At 44.2% G+C, this 23,621-nt stretch overlaps 1 protein-coding gene across 1 annotated transcript in view; it reads right to left on the reverse strand.

The window, feature by feature from the left end:
• TAPT1 (transmembrane anterior posterior transformation 1) overlaps positions 1–20,578 on the reverse strand; it is a 64,622-nt gene extending 44,044 nt beyond the window's left edge. The window contains exons 1-2 of the mRNA XM_079919079.1: positions 20,300–20,578; positions 7,642–7,772 (exon numbers count right to left, since the gene is read on the reverse strand). Coding sequence (XP_079775205.1) covers positions 7,642–7,772; positions 20,300–20,495 — 327 coding nt within the window. The 5' untranslated portion in view covers positions 20,496–20,578. The remainder of the gene's footprint in view (positions 1–7,641; positions 7,773–20,299) is intronic.
• Between the last annotated feature and the right edge of the window lie 3,043 nt (positions 20,579–23,621).

Consider the following 23,621-nt stretch of genomic DNA (forward strand, 5'->3'; position numbering starts at 1 on the left):
ACGCATGTGCGTACAGAAAACAAGGTAATTTTGATAAAAGGCTTCATAACAGTCAACTTATGCCTGACATATTTAACACAAGGAATACATTTCTTCGGAGGTAAATAAATATATTGAAGATTTTAATTTGTAGAAAGACTGCACATGGAAAGATCATGAGATTTTCCTCCTTCTCTTATTTTTAATCATTGTTGAATACTGTAATATTCCAAGCACTTGACCTGTATCAACTTACTTAGTCCTTACAACAACCCTTGCTTGAGGCAGGGGCCATTACTTGGTATTTTGCAAGGACAAACAGGGCTGTGATGTGCAAGGCTGGGTGTGCCCTCAGGACCCTATGGCACATTTGCGAGGTCTTAGCAGCTGCTGCAGGCTACAATCACACACCTTCTAGGCTCAAATCTGCTTTTTTTAGGGAGCGACCAGCAGCACTGCAGCAGGCTGAGAGAAGCAGCAGGAACAGTTACGAAGGAGAATACTAGTCTGAGGGAGACAGCACAGTGGCCTGATACAGCACGATGGAAAGCGAGAGGAAGAGAAAGAGTTTAGACTGTTTCCAAAGCTAACGTGACAGAAATAAGTTACTGATCCAAAAAGATAAACATAGCCCCACAGTGCCAAGATCACAAATTGTCTTTTAAACACATCAGTGAAGGGGATGGAGGCCTGAAGTCTTTGGCTGGTTGCCCTAGAACCATCTGATGGATCCTATGTGCCTAAGAGGTACAGGGCTGACACCAGGCCAAGGAAGCCCTGGATGCCTGGGCCATCCCTCATCACCTCCAAGACCTCCCTCTGAAGTGGGCTACTCGTGCCCCCGCCAAAATGGATCTGCACTCCCACCTGCCCCACGCCAAGAAGCGTTATAACGGTAAGGCTGTCACACAAGACACGTGGAAGCTGCTGTCACCACTGCTGCAAGCCAGGGGCGACAAGCGCCAGGCAGGCCAGGAGGAACACCAGCGAAGGCTGCTGAGATGCTGAGATGAGCAGATACCCTAGGCTCTCCGGTGTCTTAGTAGTCATGTGGTGGGACGTCTCGAGTCAGGGTGTGTCACAAGCAAGAGCTGCATCATGAGAACAATTTAGGGGGATGATTCCCCACACGTTTTCATGAAAATTAGAAACCGAGTAGGATGCCCAAAAAATCACTGCCATAAACAGATCTAAGTACTCTCATAACAAAATCTCAGGACTGTTTTACTGAAATAAAGGTGAAACATTGGCTATAACTACATTTTCTTAATATACACTTACACTGTGAAACAACAAAAAGGCTTTATATATTTTCACTAAGTTCATTATTTTGAAAGGAACTTTTTGAATTATTTTTTCCTAAATGTTATTACCCCTTCCAACTCTCAAAAAAGCAGAACTAAGTTCCTCCACTAGAGATGTAAAATTTCCCTGCTGTGAACGTTTCCATTACTCCCATTTCCTCTGCCCCTCGTCAGCAAACTCATTCACACGGTCATGGACTACCCACCCTCCTGAGATGACCTAGTCCAAGTGCCTAATCTTAGACGAAGAAAGTCAAAGCCAAAGGAACACCATGATCAGGCTACTGGGCTCTTCCCTGCAGACCCGAGATGAGAAGCTAAGGTTGTTCACCTCGACCCCAAGAGTTCCCTCTGTGACAGTAACCTCTCCCTTCCAATAATAACAAAGTCTATGCCCCAAACACAATATTCTATACCTACTGTATACTTATATCTTCAACCTGATGAACTTAAGTAGTTCTATTTAAGACTAAGCAGTTGGATTCAATTTTCTAAAAAAATATATTAAATAACTATAACATACAAAGCATGGTAATGATGAAATAAAAGATTGTCAAAAAGCACAGAATTATAAGGTAAAGTCAAAAATATATTTTCATTTTAGTTCTACCTCTTATGATATAGGCAAGGTTACATAAACATATGTAACTACAGAAAAGTAATTTTGATAAAAGGCTTCATAATAATCATATCCCACATATGACATGTATTTAACATAAGGAATAAATTTCTTAAGAGGTAAAATTAATCAATTGATTTTTTTTTTTTTTTTTTTGCTGTACGCAGGCCTCTCATTGTTGTGGCCTCTCCCGTTGCGGAGCACAGGCTCCGGACACGCAGGCTCAGCGGCCACGGCTCATGGGCCCAGCCGCTCTGCGGCATGTGGGATCTTCCCGGACCGGGGCACGAACCCGTGTCCCCTGCATTGGCAGGTGGACTCTCAACGACTGCGCCACCAGGGAAGCCCTAATCAATTGATTTTAATCTGAAGAAAGAGCGTACTTATGGAGGGATCTTAAGCTCTCCCTGCTTCTCTTATTTCTAATCCATGTTGAACATTGCCATGTTTCAGAAGCAGAGCTCTGAGGGGTGGATAACCCGATTATCATTCTCAATCTGTTTCTCCCTTTGTTGGAAAAGCATGATATTCACTGGCCTAGTCTCCTGTGCAGCAGGGATGGCTGTGTGACTCGGTGGCTAATAAGACACAGCAGAAGGAAGCATGCTGGGGCACCTCTGGGAAAGCTTTAAATTCTTTATAAAAGGGACAGTGGAAAAGGTGGCACTGTCCATCTCCTCTTGTTTCTGATTATAATGCAGATGTAATGCCCAAGGTTGCAGCTGTCATCTTTCTATTAAAAGGAGGACTGAGAGCCAATGTGCCAGTGATGGTGAAACAGAAAGATAAAAAGGACTTGAGTCCATGCTGGCCTCATTAATCCGCTGGAACAATTACGATCTCCTTCCTCTTCACTTGTTAAAAATTTTTTCAGGGCTTCCCTGGTGGCACAGTGGTTGAGAGTCCACCTGCCGATGCAGGGGACGCGGGTTCGTGCCCCGGTCCGGGAAGATCCCACGTGCCGCGGAGCGGCTGGGCCCGTGAGCCATGGCCGCTGAGCCTGTGCTCCGCAGCGGGAGAGGCCCGCGTACCGCAAAAAAAAAAAAAAGATTTTTTTTCAAAAACCTTTTTAAGTCACCATTAGGTATTCTGTTACCTATACAGCTAAAAGTATTCTTGAGAAATAAATTTTAATTTCCTCCCAAAGCTAGTCTAAACTCCTTAGCCTAACCATTCCAAGTAACCTGGATCCAGCCCAACCTTCCAGTGTACCTGTCCTTTCTTGTGTGTTCCTAACAATTTCCCACCTCTGGATCTCCCTAGTACAACCACCCCTGTCCCCGCCACACAGGCTGTAAAATGTACAGAAGTGACCTTTCTCCTCATCACCTTGCCATTACCTTCACGAGTCTTATGTTTATCTCTCTACTCCCACACTGTGAAAGTGCCTGGAACACAGTGAGCACTCAAAACAAAGACAGAGGAAATTAATAAATAAATGCATGAGTGAGCTGTATCTCTCTAAATTAGTATTTAAATACATTAGGGAATTTTAGAAAATATGGGGTTGGCCAAAAAGTTCGTTCCGGTTTTTCTGTTAAGATGTTAAGGAAACGTGTAACACCTTACGGAAAAACCCGAACGAACTTTTTGGCCAATCCAATACTACGTTGAGCATTTCTTCACTACTTCCTGCAGTTTTGGATTCACTCAGATGACAAAACTAGCCCTTGGACAAGGGATGATTTTGTACATGGTGTGGGGTAAACTGTTCCTATGGGGTCAAAATGCAGAACACACACTAGCACATGCTTCAACCAAAACATGGGTTGAAGGTGAGATCTGTCTGGGCGTCTACGTGGGACGGCAGAGTGTGGCAGGAAGAGGACACGGAACTTTCATGGTACTTATACCTCAGGAGGCTGCTGATGGGATTTAATGCTATTTCATTTCAGGTGCTCAGGACAGTGCTAAGCATCTAATCCTTATTTGATAAATGCTATTCATTTTATTAGTAACACAGAAATGGATGCCAGAGATGGGATGTAACTGGCCAAGCCAAGTGGGGTAAGAAGCAGTGAAAATCACTCACCAGGAATTTCCTCTCTGGGAAACTGGTGATCCCCTGCCCTGGTTCCACCAGCACCTGATTAAAGCAACCACTGTCTATCCTAACTGTCAGCTCCAGCCCCGTGCCTGCTGAGGTCAGACTTGAGGGTTCAGCAGAAAATGTCAGGGTGTAAGGTATGTTATCTCTATGGCCATTAGCTAAATCCTCATGAAAGAGATAAGCTTTACCCTAAGACAGTCTGGCTAAAAAGAGGAAAGAGAACAGTTTTCCCTAAAGGCTCTTTCTGCAGGACGTCAGCAATCCAAGAGGGCTGAGAGTCAGAAAATCATGGCCCTTGCAGGGTTAGAAAAGTCGTTTATTAGCTAGCAAAGAAGGAAGATGAAAGTATAGCAGGAGATGAAAGAGGGACACAGGAGAACCTTGAAAATCAGTCCTTTCCCAATCACTTCCTGCTGTACTCAGCCCAAGATGACAGCTACCCCTATTGCAAATGAGACTTCCACTGGAATGCAACCTGGGGACAAGAAACCTTTCAAAATTTTTCTTGTTCTCCCAGCGCAAGGCATTCCCAATTTGCTGAAGAGAAGCTTGTAAAGATTTTAAAACACTTACAGAAGGCTCACCACATAATTAACACACAGATGAGAAAACCGAGGCGCACGGACAGAAGGAAATTAATCAAGGCCCCACAGTTAATAAACTGTGGAGCCAAGATTCAAGTCCAGGCAGACTGACTTTAGAGTTCATGCCCTTAACCCACGTTGCTATCCTGGCTCTCAGTTCAGGATGCACAGAAAGTACAGTTCAGCCTCCTCCTTGTAATGGAAGAGAAAAACACAGCCCCCAAAGTGGACCACGTAAGCAGTTAGCAGCAGATCTAGGACAAGAACCCAAGGGGTGTGTGTGGGCACAGGGGAAAAGGGATTGTGGAGGAAAAGAGGAAATGTTGCCCCAAAGCCAACAAAATGCTCCAAAATTTCATACGCTTACCTAAGATTGAAAAGTTCAAATGTAAAAAAGTGCTAATAATTGGAAATACTATTTTAAATATGTAAGCAATTCACCTTTATTAAATGTCAAGTATAATGTGTTTATCCACTGACACAAAAAACATGGGATTTTTTTTTTTTTTTTTTTTTTTTACAATCACTAAACAGGTTCGGTAAGAGATACTAAGCTGACCTTTCTCTTGACTTTAAAGTATAATATGCAGTAATTACATGCTTTATAGTATTTGCAATCCCTGTAGACGCAAAGTGCTCTTTAATTATCAACTTTCTCTTCCTGCAAAGGTTAGGTGAAAATATATTAGCATTTACCCAAAAAAAACAAGAACAATAAAAAAACGAATAAGGTATTACATATTAGAATAGACAAACACAAAGGAAACCAATAAAAAATAAATTAGATTAGCGTGAATATCTAGATAGCCTCTCACCTCGCACAATAAAAGTCTGAAGTGGGATCCCCACATATCAAATAAAGGCCTTAGAGAGAGCAGAGTGAATTCATGCTGTTTTGAGAGACATTTAAGCCTGGAATTAAACTGAAATCTAACTTTCCTCTGTGCTTCACTCAGTCTTAGAAGAAGAAATTGCTCTAAACTGAAAAAGAAGACATTCATTCGTACATTTTAAGCAGTAAAATTGCTAAAGTGTTGCTCTAAGAGACTAAATGAAAATTTCCTAAATAGGCCTAAAGCTAAAAACCTCTCTCATGGGAAACAGGATTAGAATAATTACAACTGTGCATGAGCAGTGCCCATTCAACTTTTCTGACGTTAATACGTTTTATACACATAGAAGTGAGACCTAAGTTTTAAGAAAAAATACTTACCCTTAGCACAGGCAATGAATGCAATCTGATACTTTTTCTATTCTTTAATTAAAAAAAAATAAATCCTAACTGATTAGTAACCGTATGGTTACTCCACCTATCAGTGGTCCTGTAACGGACCACAGTTTGAAAAACAATGTTTATACTGCAGTCCCAGAAAGACCTGCATGGATTTCCCCCAGAAGACAATTTAGTACAATAACAAACATGAAACGCTTACAAGTTTCTGTGAGAAATCTACCCAGAAACCTGTTTGTGATTTCAATGTTGCTAATAAAGAGAGAACGATGGGTGTATTGAACCTGCCTCCGATGAGGTGACAGAATTACGAGAGGATGCTGCCATCACGCACTATTTCTGCCACAGGTGGGATGACAGAAGGGGTCAGATGGACACCTCTCCGTGTCGAATCAGCTTCCCGGGCGTGTCCATAAAGTCTGCCTGTGACTGCAGGCAAATCCCTCTGTGCTCTCCCAGAGCAAAATGGGAGTCCAGAGCAGCTCAGACAGGTGGGCGGATGAGGCCGGCACTGTCCCCGACAAGAGTCCAGGCCGCAGAGGTCCACGCCTCCAGCAGTGTCCTCACATTTCCAGCCATGGCTTATCATTGGTAGAAAACAGTGAGCTTTGAAAAGCAGGTTAAAGTGTTTTAAGAAAGACACAAGACTTACCTTAAAAAAAAATTTCTTTTTTTCTCAAGCAAAAGAAACATCACCCCCTAGGTCCCTCCAGGACAAAATCTTAAAGCAACTCCAATACACAAAATAAGGTTGATGCTGCACCTGGGGAGGAGTGCTGTCGAGGGTGCCCCCCAGGCCTCCACCTCCCTCCTCACCTCCAGCCCTCGGCTCCTCCACAGAACCCTAGAACTCCCCAGAAAAGCAGCAACACAATAATAGCTACGCATGTTTAATGATCCTGACCAAAGGCAACAAGCTGTTTCATTGTCTCAAATGTCTGCTGGCTCCCTAGCTCTCTAAATCTCACCCTAATACAGAACTTTCCAAAGCTTCAGCACATGATGCGCCACTAAGAACCTACTGAAAGCAACATCTCTCAAACCGGGCATCCTTCCTTTTCACTGTCCCACACCTCTTGTTATTATAATACACTGAGAAAGCAACCCAACTCCAAACCAACCAAACTCTTCCGATACCAACTCCAATAGTCAAGTATGATTCTAGAGAAGTGACTGGAACATTACAAATTTTACGTTACTATAAAAGTATGAAAACGTGTTTCAGTATAGCTAAAGCTGAATTATTTCTTAATTCTTTCCTTCTTGCTCAGACTGGTCAACTCTATCAATGCAGACAGAGCGGCCTTGATTTCGTATCTGACTGGTCTTGATGGCCTGGGACACAATCAAGGGAGCGCCCTATGTGCAAAGATTTAGTGCTGCTATTACTATGTTTATCCTATGCTGAGATGTCTTCTGTGATGAAGGTGAAACAAATTGTCTTTTTTCTTTGAAGAAACTGTTTTTAAAAATGAGGGCTTTCTGAGAAACTGAAACCTTAAAAAAAAGGGTGCAATTAAATAATTTATATTCCTCTGAATGGGAAAAAAACTGCTTCTAGTAAAACAAAACTGAAGAGAACTAAAGGAATAAGTAGAGAGCAATTCCTTGAAAAAGTTATTTGGGTGGGACACAAATGGGAATATGGTAAGTTTAATAAGTTGCAAAGTTAAAAATCACTGGATCTTACACTAAAAATACACTTTTTAAGACTCTTCCTGAATGGGAATTCCTACTCCCCCAATATATTTAATTATTTATGATCACGTTATTTCCAATATTTTAAAAATGCAACTCAAGCTGTTCAAAATTTTTTTAATAGAATTAACATATTGACATCATTTTCAAAACGACGAGTTAAAAAAAAAAAGTACCTTTTCCAATTCCCTTGGTATTCGCATACAAGTGTACACTCTTTCTCTTCTTTCTGTATACTTGGCCTCATTATGTTCAAGGAAGTACCCTCTGGTTAGTTCAGCACTGAGGAACCTCAACAATGAAAGCTCTACAGGAAAAAAAAAATGACAAAACAAAAAGAACAGTATTTATCAAGGAACTTCCATGCTAGCTGGTGCTACAGGTAATGTATATGCAAAACAACAAGAGAATAAAACAAAGTAATCTACATTTCTGTGCCCAGAACTGAACTGCATACAAACCACCGGAAAAGACTGTTGAGAAAATTGCTGTTCTGTGTGATATAAACTGAAAAAGTCACAGGAATATAAAAGGGACGATTACTATGAGCCAGAATAGTTAGAAAAGTGTTCTGTGAGAGTCTAGTCCTGGGTCTTACAGGTGATATAGGACCTGGACTGATGGAGAGATGAAGGCAGGTAAAAAGAGTAGATACCAAGTACATACAAAATGGAGATACACACACACACACACACACACACACACACACACACACACACACACACACACACACACTCAAAAGGGAGCCAAGTCACCTAACAGGCACTGCTTCAGCCCAAGAACTATCCTGGGTGAAGTACACAGACACTGGTGCAAATTCTTCCTTGTTCAGCCTCAGAGATCCTGCAAGTATCTAAATAATGCCACTTCCCCAGGTGAAGGCTTCCCAACATGATGGTAATCATAATAAGTCATACAAAACAGAACCTCAACCCGATCTGAAAGACCTCCCTCTCCTTGGATTTGTCCACCTGTCTCCTCAGTTCCTCTGAGGCAAATTCACCCACAGTCATCTCATCTCAGCTGAGGAAAGAAAGGCCAAAGGAGGTGGAATGCTTTCCATTTGGCTGTACCTGGAGGACTTGAGATGAGAAGTAAGGATGTTAATGCCTGATCCCAATCTTCCCACTGGGTGACACTTCTCTGACAGCCCAGCACCTCGGTGACCTCTCAGTCCCCAACTTCACAGACATCCCTACTTCTACTCTCAAGGAGGCCATCCTCTCTTCCAGAACTCAGCACACCAAAGGTTTCAAATTGTCCTCTTTGCTCTGAGCTGGCCTCGTGGTCCTTTTACCAAATACAGTATTGGTGTTCCCTCCAAAAAATGACAAAGAGGGGAGGTTGATTTCATTTACGAGTGATCGACCCTCATAGTTACGTCTTATGTGATGCTAGGATTTAAAGGTTGCAGGGATGGGGAACAGCGTATAGTCCAAAATACCCTTGAAAAGCCCTTAGGAAGACTCAGAAGTGGACTTATTATCTCCCAGTGGGCCTAAAAAGAGCTTACTTCCTCCAACACTGGGACAGATCGCTAGTTCTTTGAGCGTCAGGTGAAGTGGCTTGCTTATGTATAGAAGTTACAGCTTCCCCCAAAAAATTACACACATTTTTTTAAAATACAAGATTCATAATCCATTTGGAGAGTCAGTGATACCATGAAAGCTGTCTGAAACAGGAGACTGAAACAGATGGAGAGAAAACCGGACTTCCACCTACTGCAGCCCAGCGCAGGGGCAGGACAAATCATCCAGTGCACCACGAGCACGGTGCTCTCAGTACATTTGTGGTTGAAGCCATGTGCACAAGATGTAAACTTTGCTGCATATATTAATAGATGTTCAGACTAAAAGGCCTTAGTATAGGGACTTCCCTGGAGGCGTAGTGGTTAAGAATCCGCCTGCCAGTGCAGGGGGCACAGGTTCGAGCCCTGGTCTGGGAAGATCCCACATGCTGTGGAGCAACTAAGCCCGTGCACCACAACTACCGAGCCTGCGCTCTACAGACCGTGAGCCACAGCTACCAAGCCCGCGAGCTGCAACTGCTGAAGCCCTCACACCTAGAGCCCGTGCTCCGCAAGAAGAGAAGCCACCGCAATGAGAAGCCTGATCACCGCTAAGAGTAGCCCCCGCTCGCTGCAACTAGAAAAAGCCCGCGCGCAGCAACGAAGGCCCAACGCAGCCAAAGATAAATAATTAAAATAAAATAAATAAATGAAAAGAAAAAAAAAGGCCTTAGTATAACCAAATCTGTGTAGAGTAAAATTTCTGGCTAGTAACTTTCTAATACGCTGTTGGCTGGCTAGGTCCAGGACAAGATCTACCGTCTGAAGGAGAGAAAAAGAGTCTTTTGAGCTGCAAAACAGCTAAAATGGAAAAGAAAGATCAAACAGTTATATGTGCACACAGTTCAGTTTTCCAATTAGAAAGAAAGGGATGTTTTAATTAGCTAATATCTAAAATATCAGTTCTTTCCTGTGAAAACTGGGAAGCAACAGGACATTCAGAGAGCGGAAGAAACTGCACTTACACAAAGTTTCACTGGCGCCAGCGAGCTGAGTCATGAGCCCCAAAGGTCACTTCACCATAACTGCTGAGCGGCATCTGCCCCCAGCTTCACGGTCCTGCCTGCCACCCCCATCAGTGGCGCTCTGCTCTCGGAATCACCTTTGCTAACCTAAGTCTCTGCGGGGTGCCTCCTCCACCACCGGACCCTTAAGCATTTGTTGGTCGGTTCAGTGCTCTATTCACTACATCCGAACAAAGTACGGTTACAGTAAAATGCCAGCCATCCTTTAAGGCCATATTCTCTGATGTGTCATCAGCCACCTTCTCTTTTTCTTGTCTTTTTTTTCCTACACATACTCTATTTGGGCCGTCTAAGGTCAAAACCATCATCTAAATCCTTAAGTCACCATACCTTCAGCTCTGACTCCTGAGCCTGAACCAATATTTCCAACTGCCACCTGGAAATCCCAAAGGCACCTTTAAACCAGCAAATCCAAACACCACCTCTTCTCCACTAATTCCCCCCGCCCCCCGACCTCCTGCAGCCCTGCTGTTAGCTCAGGGCTCACCAGTGATACAGAGGGTTCTACGCTGGCGGCTTGGGGCCAATTCTGACCATCCCCTCCCTCCTCTCCCCAAGCCCTAATGACTCTTTCTCGAAATGTTTATTAACTGTGCCCTCTTCTTTCCGGGCTCAGCCTGCATTTGGTCCTCGTCCTCTCTCTCCAGGTTACTGCAGAGGATTCCTGACCGGAGCCCTCCTTCCAATCCTTTGTCCCCTCAGTCCCACCTGGCCTGGCGCCTGTCCGTGTGCACGCAGGCCAGCCATGGAAACCCTCTGGGGCTCGTGGGACCTCCAGGTGAGGTCAACACCTCAGCAGTGGCAACACCAGAGCCTTGCAGCCTTGGCCCCTGGCTATCTTTCCAGCAGTGCCGCACAACTGCCTCCCTGAACCTCAAGGTTATGATTTTCTAGTTACATCACTTCTCACTGCTGGCAAATGTGTCAGTTGGATCACACTGTTCACTGGCCTGAGAACTCCCTTCCAGCCTCCACAGGTGAACACGTGCAGAGTCACCTGCCCCGTGAAGATTTCCCAGGTTCCCCAGGCAGAACAAGTCCTCCCCCAACTCAGCTCCATGCTTCCCGGAGCCACGGTACATGCGTTTTCTTGTCTGGTGTTCTCCTCTACCTTTGCATCCTCGGGGTACAGCATGTAAGAGGTGCTCAACCAATGCTCGCTGAAAGAATGTGTGGATCAGAGAAGAGGAAGGGAAATCACAATGGAGGGTGTGGCAGAGAGAAAAACAGAATCAGAAATTAGAAGTGGCAAAAGCAGAGAGTAGCAGATTCTTGGGAAGAGAGCCCGTGACTGAGGCAGGTGTGTTCTGAGACTGGGGTGTTCTTAGCAGGTCAAGAACGCAAAGCTCCTGGTGTCTCACTGGACTGAGCAGTCGCCGGAGCTAAGGAGCCTCCAGTCCGTATGCATCCAAATGATGGAAAAGGTCCCCCAACAGGTACCTGTCCCTCCACCCCTAGGAGGACAGGGCACCGCAATGCAGTCACAGCTGGTGAGTGGCTGGGTGCATCGTTCCCAGTAAGTGCAGGAAGTTGGGGAGCGCACTAGTATCACAGTGTGTGAAGGAGATAAACAGGTTACCGTACAATTTTAAATTTTAAAAAGCAAATTAAGGGCTTCCCTGGTGGCTCAGTGGTTAAGAATCTGCCTGCCAATGCAGGGGACAAGGGTTGAAGCCCTGGTCCGGGAAGATCCCACATGCCGCGGAGCAACTAAGCCCATGCGCCACAACTACTGAGCTCACGTGCCGCAACTACTTAAGCCCTCGCACCTAGAGCCCATGCTCCGCAACAAGAGAAGCCATCGCAATGAGAAGCCCGCGAACCGCAATGTAGAGTAGCCCTCGCTCGCCGCAATTAGAGGAAGCCCGGGTGCAGCAGCAAGGGCCCAACGCAGGCATAAATAAATAAATAAATAATTTTTTAAAAAAACTCCAATTAAATTAAAAGGTTGAGACAGCTGCATGTATGGTGAGGCCACTCAAGGTGGCTGTTCTCTTGCTCTCTGTACTTCCCCTGCCCAGCCAGTGCCTGCTTCACCTACATCTTAGGCACATGAGTGATCTTCCCATATACTTGCCTCAGGCCCCAGCTAGTGACTGTTCTTATCAAAGGGGTAGTGAGGGGTGTGCCCCCTACTGGTTTCCCTGGTAACTAATGAGCCTAACTGAGGTCAACTGCCCTATAACTGGTAATCTCCCACTCTCCCTGAGAGCGAAGACTGCCACCATGTCCTGCCCGCTGTCAGCCACACATTGTGGGATGTCACTCCAGGACCTTGCTTCACGTGTGTAAGATCCCCCATCCATTAAACTACTGATGTCTCTGTTGCTGAGTCCAGGCTCTTTCTTCAGTCTTGAAGCTGGGCAAGCACAGGGCTTGTGCTGGGCAAGCACAGGCCTGCAGGGTGCAGCCCAACACTGTATCCTTGTTTACTTTGAAAATTATCCTCCATAATGGTGCCTTCCCTGGTGCCCACAAGATGACCGAGCTTCCACCATAATAAGGGTTTTGTTATGATGCACAAAGACAGCACAGGATTAGCAATTAGAAGAAGGAAGTTCTGGCACCAGTTCTGTCACTCATTAGTGCCGTGACCCCGCTCCACTCATAGATCTCAATTTTACAGAAGAGGAAACCAAGGCTTGGAGCAGTTTTACAACACCTGTTACCTGCTTGCCATCCACAAAGGATGTTCGAGGGACTGAGAGAGGACTTGAATGAAAGGATATGAAAACTGCAAAGCATGACACAATGCTTGAACTACTGACTAGTAATTTCACATGATCTATAGTATTAACCAATTCTAGTTTGGTGGTTACCTAATGTTTATTGCTATTTCTGCAATCCTGTTTCCATGGATAAAAGGTAACACATCAAATAAGCATCTTTAACCAACTATACAACTTAAGTAACTAATTTTCCTTAAACAAGTTATAAAATATAAACCTATGAAAGTGTTTTAACTATATAGTAAATATGAAAAAGTGTCGTGTCAGGATTTTACCTCTAGAAATGCAAGAATTTTAGTTATAAACACCAATTTTGATTTTCCATGGAAAATTTAAAAGTAAACACTTAAAAATCAAATGATAAAACATGTTTTGAGTAGACACCTCTCATAACTATGAGACAGTTTTTATAATTATGCCCAATTTATAGATGACGAAACCAAGGCACAGAGAAGTTAAGGAGGTCTCCAAGGTCACAGAGCAAGCCAAATGGTAGAGCCAGCATTCAAATCAAGCAGTCTATCCTAAAGTGTGTGCTTTTTGGCAACAGATTGTTCTATCACTGTCTCAAGTGCTTTTGTAAACAGGCCATTGTGTTCTGGAAAACTGGGTCTCCCCCCACCCCCCATCTCTGTGCTCCTGTAGCATTCTGGGTTTACTTCTATGAAGTTACACTGTTTACTAATCAGCTCCCTTACCAGCCTATGAGCTTTCTGAAAGCAAGCACCATGTACCCTGATCTTCTTCATGTCCGGCCAGCAGTGAGTTCTGAGTGTAAGGGCAGTGTTTGCCTACAGTTAACACCATACTAATGGCTGGGGAATGGTTTTAAAAGAAACATTAAAGCAATACTAACAACAACAAAAAAAGCTTCATGGGGTGAAATATTTTGAAAGCTTTCTTACCTCCTCCTCCTCCTCCCCCACTCCTGGAGAACTGACCCTACTTAAGGGATTAGGATCCTCCCGCTAGATGGCCTGGGGTAGTTTACAAAGGTCCTGCTCACACTACTTCATGAAATTCTCACAATTCTGAGAGCTAAAGAACAGTTAACAGCATTCACATTTTGCAAATGAAGAATCTGAGGCTCACAGAGGTTAGGAGACTTGTCCAAAGTCACTGAAAAGCTAAGGGGCAAGTTGGGAATAGAACCTGGATCTCTGAACTCCAAGTCCAGCGTGCTCTCTCCCCTGGACCATAATTATCACCCATCTATCTGACAATCGTACTAGAGAAGATGACCTAGCCCTGATCTGGCTTCAACCTGTCAGAAGGAGCCGTCTGATTCACGCTGAAGAACAAGATTCTGTTGCCCGGTGGCCTGAGCTCCTAAGGCATAGGGTAGTCTTGCCGCTCTGTCTGGTCTCCCCACCTCCTATCTTTTCCTGGCCATGGATATTGTCTGCAGGATGCTACTCAATCTTCTGTTCCAAAGTATAGCTGTGTTTCAGTGCTTTTGTTTGTTGCTGCCGTTGTTTTAAATGCTGTTCTCTAGCATTCTACAGACTTACCTGAACTCACTTGTCCCGTGATACTGGGTACAGTGCCTGGCTAATGATTTAGGAAGGCTACTACTGTTCTTTGACCTGTGGGTGCCACTCTTCAAGAATTCTGCTAGCTAACTGAACCGTAACTTTTTCCATACCATGGTGATATTTCATTCCTTCTTAGCAAGAGTCACTTTCATTTGTTATGCCAAACATCTTTCTTTATAGTTTAAGTGCAAATTATTTTCCAAAATAAAATAATCCAGTTGTTTATTTTCTGAATACCGTTTGAACTCTTCAGATGTCAACCAATTTTGGTTCATTTATCCAGATCTCACCAAGAAGAAATATTCAGTAAAAGTCTTTTAAAAATAGAAGTATTTTACTATTTATCAACAGTTATAATAGAAATGAGCTTCTACATTTGAATAAGTTAGTCTTGCCAATTATGAATATTTAACACTAGGAAAATAATACCAATCATAAACCTGGATCAATTCTTCCAGATTATTTTTAAACAATATTCATCTACCACAGAATTGCCTTGTGATCCAGTATCTTAAATTGAGAAAAAGTACAGTATAAATGGTTTCTTCCTCATCCCTAAAAGAAGAAATATTGTTTAATTATCTTCTGAGAGAGCTTGTTTTAGAAATAAAAACTCAGTATAAAAAAGTATTAATTTGAAGTAATGAGTAATCATAAATATATTTACATGTTCAGTAATATGTCTAAATATATCTTTCTTAAAATACCACTGACCATCAAAAAAACTGTAAAGTAATATTGGTTAACTGCTAGGAAAATACTATGAAACATGCAAATCTCCACAGTCTTAAATAATGCAAAAATTTAATAGGCTTTACTAAAGTTACACTAAAATATTAGTTACAAGTTTATTACACAAATACAAAGGCACACCCTTATACAAGGCCAACTAGGAATCAATGACAGCAATTCTGCTTTCCTAAGTCAAATACAGTAAAGGTTCCAGTCGAACTTTTAAGGTCCTCAAACTGTTTATAAATAATCTCATTTAGGGAAGTAAAGAATAGGTAGAATATTCATAAATTTATAGATGGAAAACAGATACAAAAAGAGAAGTGACTTTTTCCAAGGTCATAAGGTTACAAAGTAAGGGACTAAAAATGGGAACAAAATATCATTAACTTGACAGTCAATGATACAGTCTTTCCAAAGACCTCTTTCTCTCTTATGCAAGCATCCCCAAAGTGGGCTGCAAATGAGCTGCTAGGACTGAATTTTGGAGGGTAAACTAGGTGGAAGGTAAACATCTTAAAAAGGTCAAGAATATTGAAGCAGTCAAAGATCAAAATAAATAACTTTTCATTGCTTGTTCAGTTTACAAGTACTTGTTAAGTAAAGCAAGTGAGAATTTTCAAAGGAGAGCAATCATCTGTCAGAAGAGAAGAAGCTAATTTTACTTTATCTGCATCAGGGCTGTGTTCACTCCAAGTAATTTCTCAGGCAGTTTTACAATTATTCTTACTTTCCTTTGTAAATGAGAAACTGATTTGCTCTAGAGCATAATTTTCAGAATCACAGCCTTTAATCATCCATCAGGATAAGTTTGGGGCCATAAGGATAACTATGTAACATACTATAGAGGATCAGGACTGGTTAAATGAGAATGTATTTTAATATTCAAAATGTTAAATTTTCAAATACACAATGGGACATAGTGAATACGAACAGTTAAAACCCTTGTTCCACTCAAAATCTTTTGTGGGAGCTGCTAAAAAGGAGATCAGTTGGCTTTTCTGAGTTTTAGTCTTTCTTCCTGCCTCTGTTCATTCTCTTATGGAGGTAAAGCAAGAAGTTTAAAATGTAAAGAAAGAGAAGAGAAGCACAAGGGATGGATAACAAGTTTAAGCTCCAGAGTGACGAGTCACCACCTAAAAAGGAACAAAATGGGCCCATGGCACTGCTACAGTCAAAAACCATACTGTTCACCCATACCTTACTTCAAGTTCTTTTGTTTTACAAGCAATACCTATCCCTATGCATACTCCAATACCTGCACTATATAGGTATTGTTTCATCCTCACCAGTAGGTGTTGTATTTATTTTACAACAAGTCTCCTACTGTTAAGTCTCCAGTCACTAGAGCCAACTTAGATACTTCAGATACTAAACTATTTAGTAGTGGAGTTATGAAACAGAGCCAAATGGATTAGGCAAACATAGAGTCTACAAAGCAATTGAACAACTGAACCAAGCCAAGCACAGATTGCCTAATTCTTAGTCAAAAGTTGACTTGCTGGGCCTAGATTCCTAAATGGGAATATGGCTATACAGAAATTCTCCCACTTAGAACTTCTACAGACCTGTGAAGTGGGGCACAAGCATGGAAACACAGTAATATGTACTTTTTTTTTTTTTTTTTTTTTGGCCGTGCCATGCAGCTTACAGGATCTTAGTTCCCTGACCAGGGAGCAAACCTGAACAGAGAAAGCAAAAGCATGGAGTCCTAATCACTGGACCACCAGGGAAGTCCCAGTCATATGTACTTATTATCTGGTCTTATATCAAAAAGGACAATAGAAGTTGGTCATATTTTTAAGAAGAGGAAAAAAAGAAGACAGAAGAGATGAATCTGCGGTTCTTGATGACTACTATACCCAGAGTTCAAGACAGGTGACCACATAAGGCTACGGTGGAATACACAGTGACCATTATGAGTGAGAGAATGAAACCATGAATGACGAGTGGGATATCCATTCCTATCTATGTTAAGGTTTAAGTACTAGAACCTGAGAAAAGTCTCAGCCCATTGCCAGGCTACATATAAGTCAGAGGGAGTTCAGTGAACAAAGTGATTAGAAGAGTTTGAAAAGACAAACAAAAAGAAAGCTTACCCTTGATGTAGCTGTATATATACAAACTAATATACATAAATATTCTACAAACCTATAAACGGGCTTCCCTGGTGGCGCAGTGGTTGAGAATCTGCCTGCTAATGCAGGGGACACGGGTTCGAGCCCTGATCCGGGAGGATCCCACATGCCGCGGAGCAACTAGGTCCGTGAGCCACAACTACTGAGCCTGTGCTCCGCAACAAGAGAGGCCGCGATAGTGAGAGGCCCGCGCACCACGATGAAGAATGGCCCTCGCCTGCCACAACTAGAGAAAGCCCTCGCACAGAAACGAAGACCCAACACAGCAAAAATAAATAAATTAATTAATAAACTCCTACCCCAACATAAAAAAAAAAACTATCAATGAACACAGACAGGTATAAAATAAAAACAGGAACCTCAAACATTACGTTTTGAATTATTTTACTTGGATTCAGAGGGTTTGGATAATCACCTAATCTGTATATTCATTTACGGGACCGTAGATGGTTAGGGCAGGCCAACAAACATCTAATTTATAAGAGTGCTAAATTTCTTGGGAGAAATGATAACGGGGACTTTGGAACTAACTGATGGTTCACGCCAACAAGACACTAAAATTATGACTTTCAAAAGGAAAGACAGGGCTTCCCTGGTGGCGCAGTGGTTGAGAGTCTGCCTGCCGATGCAGGGGATACGGGTTCGTGCCCTGGTCCGGGAAGATCCCACATGCCGCGGAGCGGCTGTGCCCGTGAGCCATGGCCCCTGAGCCTGTGCGTCTGGAGCCTGTGCTCCGCAGCGGGAGAGGCCACAGCAGTGAGAGGCCCGCGTACCGCAAAAAAAAAAGTAAAGACAAAGGTCGCCCTGAATTGGCAGGGGACGGGGGGAAGACTAGAGTATCAGAGGCAGCACCAGAATATAAAAAATGGACAATGTAACACCTTAAGTGCAAGCACCTAGGCTTGGAAGACATTTGATTGGGGAAGAAATATTTCTCACATGACACTAGGTGGTGCCACTCCAAGGCCCTCTGGCCCAGGGCAGCCCCTAGGTAAGAGTTTTCTAAATTCCGGACAGGAGAGGAAGGAAAGGATGCTGAGCAGTGGAAGGGAGCAATGCTGCAGGGTTAGGGTGAATGCAGAAGCCACTTAGCAGCCCAGGGCATTTCAGAGTGACTGAAAGAATTCTAATCTCCAGCGAGAATGCCCTGACCAGTGCAGCATCAGAGTTGGAGAGTGGGCACTGGCAAGGGCAAGAGCTGTGTAACTAGCGGAGGAGAGACAGACACCCGGGGGAAAGGACAAAGGGCCCATGTGCAGGCCCAGACACAACAACGCTGGCTGGTGACTCCAGCTGAAATACTCCTGGGAGTATCTCACCTAAGTCCTCATCCCCAAGAGCTGCCACGGTCATCTCTCCTCAACATAACGTCCAGAATTGGGGAAACAATGACTACCCCAAAGACTAAAGCCGGAAGTGTGTCCCCGATAACGACTTCCTGCAACTCTGGGTTAAAAGTCCGGCTTCAAACATGTTAAGTAAACCACGCTCCGTAACCCATGATGATGAAGAATGCACAGGCGGCGTGAAGTCAATGGAAGTCCACAGTACCAGATATCCAGACCCATGACCAGCAGGGCCACGGAAGGGGTGTTAAGGGTTACTCCAGAAGCCCAACATCTATGATCATCAAAAGGCACCTAACAACTTCATTTTTTGTGCATGCAAACAATAACAAAGGCTTTTATAATGTTGGCTTTCCTAAAACTCATAAATATTTCAAAGAAATTATAGTGAAACCTGGCTACATTTTTTTCTATTTGCACCAGAGTGCTTTTAATTTTGAAGTCCAAGTAAGTAAACAGACAGCTAAGAGATTTAATACTTTGTCTTACTTAGATCTGACCAATTTAGAAAGTAAATACTCGCCCAAGCAAGTGTTTAACTGACAACTTAGAGTTGAGAATTTCTAAGTGGTTCATTGAAAAAGACAAAACAAGGCACAGTCTGTACTTAATTTTTCAAAGATAAAGACCTCTTCAAAGTCTAACCTACGTCTACTTCTGATAATTAGCAAATCAATCAGGATCTTACCTGATCAGCCTAAAGTTAGCATTTAAGTACTCCCACATCTTCAATACCCGAGTGCAATCAATGATGCAGTAAGCCTTAGTACTTAAACATTTATTTGCATGAACTGCAGGAAATAACGGCTAATGCAGCTCCTATTGTGTACCAGAAGCAAATTTTTAGTTGGAAGAAATTAATGTAGCTATGGGTCTGCTCCTGCTCAAAACTCAGAATTATTTAAGAATTAAAATGCTGTTATCACCCTATATTCAATGAAACATACATCTCAGTCTTCCCCTTTTTTAAGCTTAATACACAACTGCAATATGAATACAAATGCAACTTTTAAAAACTCTCTTAAAAATAAGAATAAATTCCTATAGCTTAAAGAAACAACATTGTAACAATATGCTTAAAACCGGTCATTGAAAGTAGGATCCACAAGTGCATCTTACGCAGCCTTTTTCTTTTTTTTCAAAGTGGCTTAAGTTTCGGTTTAGGAAAAGTTCACAGGTAACATTTGCAGGAGTGCTAAATATTTATGTCCTGAGCAAAATGACTGAACTTTACGGTCATTATTACCACCTTGTTATCTGCAGGAGAAGAACACAAATTTAGAGGGCAAGTTAACAGGTTTCGATGACTCAAGTTCGCTTAAAACACAGAACAAAAGTCACCTTGACACACAGATAATGAAATCAGTCTTGCGTTTCTCAGTTCTGGGCTCCCTGAGACGTGGGGAGATGCTCGCCAACGTTATCGAGGCGTGAGGATACCAGGCGTTCTGTTTTGTTTTGAAAGACCTTTCAAAAGCAGGAAAGCGAGTGGGGACGAACTCCCCGGGCCACAGCCCTCTCTCTCGGACGCACCTACCTGGCTGGGCGTTTGCCGCCGGGGCCTCGGCGCTGCGCGCGGACCCGCCCGAGGAGCTGTCAGCGGCCGCGGAGCCTCAGGAGCTGCGGCGGCTCCGCGCGCCCACACCACGGCGGCCCCGGAGGCAGCGGCGACCCCGGAGCTCGCAGCCGGCAGTCCCACGGCGCCCCCCGCCCCCCTCCGCTCCCTCGCCGCGGCCTAGCGCCGCCCGCCCGCCCTTCTCACCTGCGCGGCTGCGGCGCCGCTCCCGCCGGCGGTCGCTCTCGTAGAAGCCCAGTGTCTCCGTGTGCTGAGGCGCCGGCGGGGGCCCGTGACCGCCGCCGCCCGGCTGCTCCGCGTCTCCGCGGCCTTCCCTCTCCGGGATGTCGGCGCCGCCGCCGCCGCCTTCTCTCTGGGCGGTCGCGTCGCCGACGCCCGCCATGTTCCGAGCACAACAAACCTTCCCCACCGCCTCCCTGCAGCCTCCCGCCCGGCCTCCGCCTCCGGCCGGCCCCCTTCCCGCCTCGCCCCGCCCCTCTGTGGAGCCCGGGCCGCCGCTGCCACCACTATCCGCGGTCCGCCGGCCGGCGCGCGCCACTAGCGTCAGCTGCGCGTGAGAGGCCGCAGCCGTCACGGCCGCCGCCATCTTCTTCCTGCCGTCGCCGTAGCGCGCGCTGGCTTCCCGCGCCGTGCCGGGCTCGGCCGTCTTGGACCCAGCGGCGGGCTCCATGCAGCCGGGTCGCGCGGCCGGGGAGAGCGAGCGCCTCCGGGGCTCGGGTCGGGGCCCCGGCGGGAGCGGGGCAAGAGCGGAGGCGGCGGCGGCCGGAGGGTTGGCCGAGGCGCCCAGGGGCGGCGGCCGCTGCGCCTGCTGCCCGCTGTCTGCGAGGTGGCCGGCCGCTCGCCCGGGGCCCGTTTTGCAGGCTCGGTGCCCGGAGTGCGCCGGCGCCGCCCGCCCGGTCTTGGCACAGCTCGCGTGGCCGCGGCTCTGAGGGCCCGGCTCCAGATCCCCGACCCCCGCGAGGCCCGGCCCCATAGGTCCGCTATCTGGGCTCCATCTCCTCTGCATAGTTATGATCACCTGTCACATTCCCTGGCCTCTAGGTTTTTGTTGACAGTTTCCAAAGCACTTGGGCAAGGAGGAGCCCGGAGATGCTACCCAACAGGTGGGGGCGCGGAGGAGAAGCGATGGTCTCAGGGACTCAGCCCGAGGAGCAGTGTGCTTTATACGTTTTCCGCGCCCGCGGACAAACTAGATTGTCTTTCGGCATTAGGGTTCGGATACAGCTTTTGGCCGCCGTGGTGCCCTTGCTCCATCACCTGGGCGACCTCTTTACTTGGGGTGACTGTCCTTTGCAGCTCAGGCGTGTGACTCCGCACCGAGGGCGGTGCCGAGACCACCGCCGCCGCAGGGCTCCTGGAAGTGAAGATGCCCGGGGCTCGGGGAAGGGGCCGGGCACTCCATTTAGGGGGACCGTGACGGGTCGAGTTCTCTTCTGCCAACTTCACCTGTACCTCTGGTACCCTTTTGATTCGAAAACGGAAAACTGTAATTCTTCCCTTAGCATTAAGCTGTCTGGAAATTACCCTAGACCTAAACCTGAGAGCCAGATATAAACGGGTGTGAATAGAGCAAAGTCGACCTCGTATTGATTCACCAAAGACCTTGAGTGTTCTGTTGTCACTAGTGAGTACCTACCTGGTTGCAGACTCACGGTGAGCTATTTTGGGCACCGTGCTGCGGGCAGCCGCCTAACAGTCTAACAGCAGGGTAAGAGACGGGCGAGCGACCAAGATGGACCAAAATGGCCCCGTAGCTGGGAACTGACCCTCGGCCGCCAGTGAAAGGAGGAACTGATGCCTTTGGAACATCCTTATTCCCCTTCATAAAATGGAACAGTTCAGAGGATGACATTTCTAAACATTCCTGTGACCATGAAATTCTCTGTTTTGGCTATATTTGGTCAAAACTGAGTCTTAATGAATCAATCAAAAACAAGTGCTCTGGTCAAATCTTCAGAATCATTTTGAAAATCAAAAAGTACTGAAAATTGTATGGCCTCTAAGATTCCTTTACAGCTCAAATTCCATTATTCTCTGATCTTTTATAGTGTAAAACCATCCCATTCTATTATGCACTGATTGTGAAGAAGGAAGTAGGCTTTTATTGCTTGTTTATGTCAGTTCCCAAGTGCTGTCTCACCACATTTATTGGCTTATGGCCCCTGCTTCTAACTCAACAGGAGCTGGAAGGGAAGGAATCTAAAATTCTGTTTCCTAAGGCAGCCAGTTGTAGGAATGGATTTCTCTCATTTTCTGTAATAGCCTGAGGAAGAACATGGTGTTCCAAGGCCTGTCTCTGTCCTTTAAAATAGTCAGCAAAGAGAGGGAGGGAGCAGTGTGTCCGGGCCAGGTCTGAAGGTGTTATAGCAGAGGAGCAAAGCAGAAATGGGAAAGCTGAAGCTCTTGTAGCTTTTCATCAGTTGGGTCTTTTCACTGGAGCTGCATTATTTTATCTGACGTTTTGTGAAACTGCACAATTTCAAACACATAAGTCTAATATACTAAAAAGCATTTTTGAAATGAACATTAATATAAATAATTTTTTCAATTAACACTATTCTTTCCTTGTCTAGGTATTGATAATTAGATAATCAAATATCTTACTGTATATGAAAATTTTTCTCTGACTTAATTCAACCCATTGGCAAATTTTCAGAATCCAGGAAAAGGGTATTATGAAATATGTATTCTAAATCATCAAAACTTAAGTTACACATAATCTCAAGAAATAGTTACAAAGCATAGAAAACCAACAGTTCTCTGAGAACAATAAATAGAACTTAAAATATCATAATGTTCTTGATATCAGTTGTAGAACAAAAGATATAAGCTTAGATTCATAATGCCACCGTTAGGAAATATAGGAGTAGTTCAGAAACATGATAACCCTCGCCATTAAAGAGACATCAAATAACATTCTGAGTTAAATTATAAGTTAAAAGCAGAATTTGGATAACAATGAGCTGCAGGAATTGAACTTAAAACATTAATTCAGCAAACAGTAGGATGGTGTGCTGTTAACATGTCACTATATTAGTTGCTAGTGAAAGAGATAATTCATTGGTGGGTAATAGTTTCAGTAGAGGAAAGTGATGAGCAAGAATGAGAAGCGGAGAAGAGTCTTACATGTAAACAGTACTGAAGGAAAAAAACTCAATGAGTGAAGAAACTTCTTAAATAATAAGGGATTTATATATTCAAATTATATTTTAATATATATACATAATAACTATGATTATATAAATTCAATTAAGAGTTTGTAAAATTGCTACACGTATTCTTAACTGTATTCTTTTTTTAAATTTTAAAATTTAATTTTAGTTTTTTATACAGCAGGTTCGTATTATCCATTTTATACATATTAGTGTATATATGTCAATCTCAATTAACTGTATTCTTTACCTAATGGTGGTAATATCTACCATGTAGCTATTGTATTTTGAAAATAGCAAAACGCAAAATGTTGTTTTTAAAAAGAATGAAAATTGGGTGAGTAGTGTACACAATT

This window comes from Stenella coeruleoalba, assembly GCF_951394435.1.
Source record: "Stenella coeruleoalba genome assembly, chromosome: 4".
Taxonomy (NCBI): domain Eukaryota; kingdom Metazoa; phylum Chordata; class Mammalia; order Artiodactyla; family Delphinidae; genus Stenella; species Stenella coeruleoalba.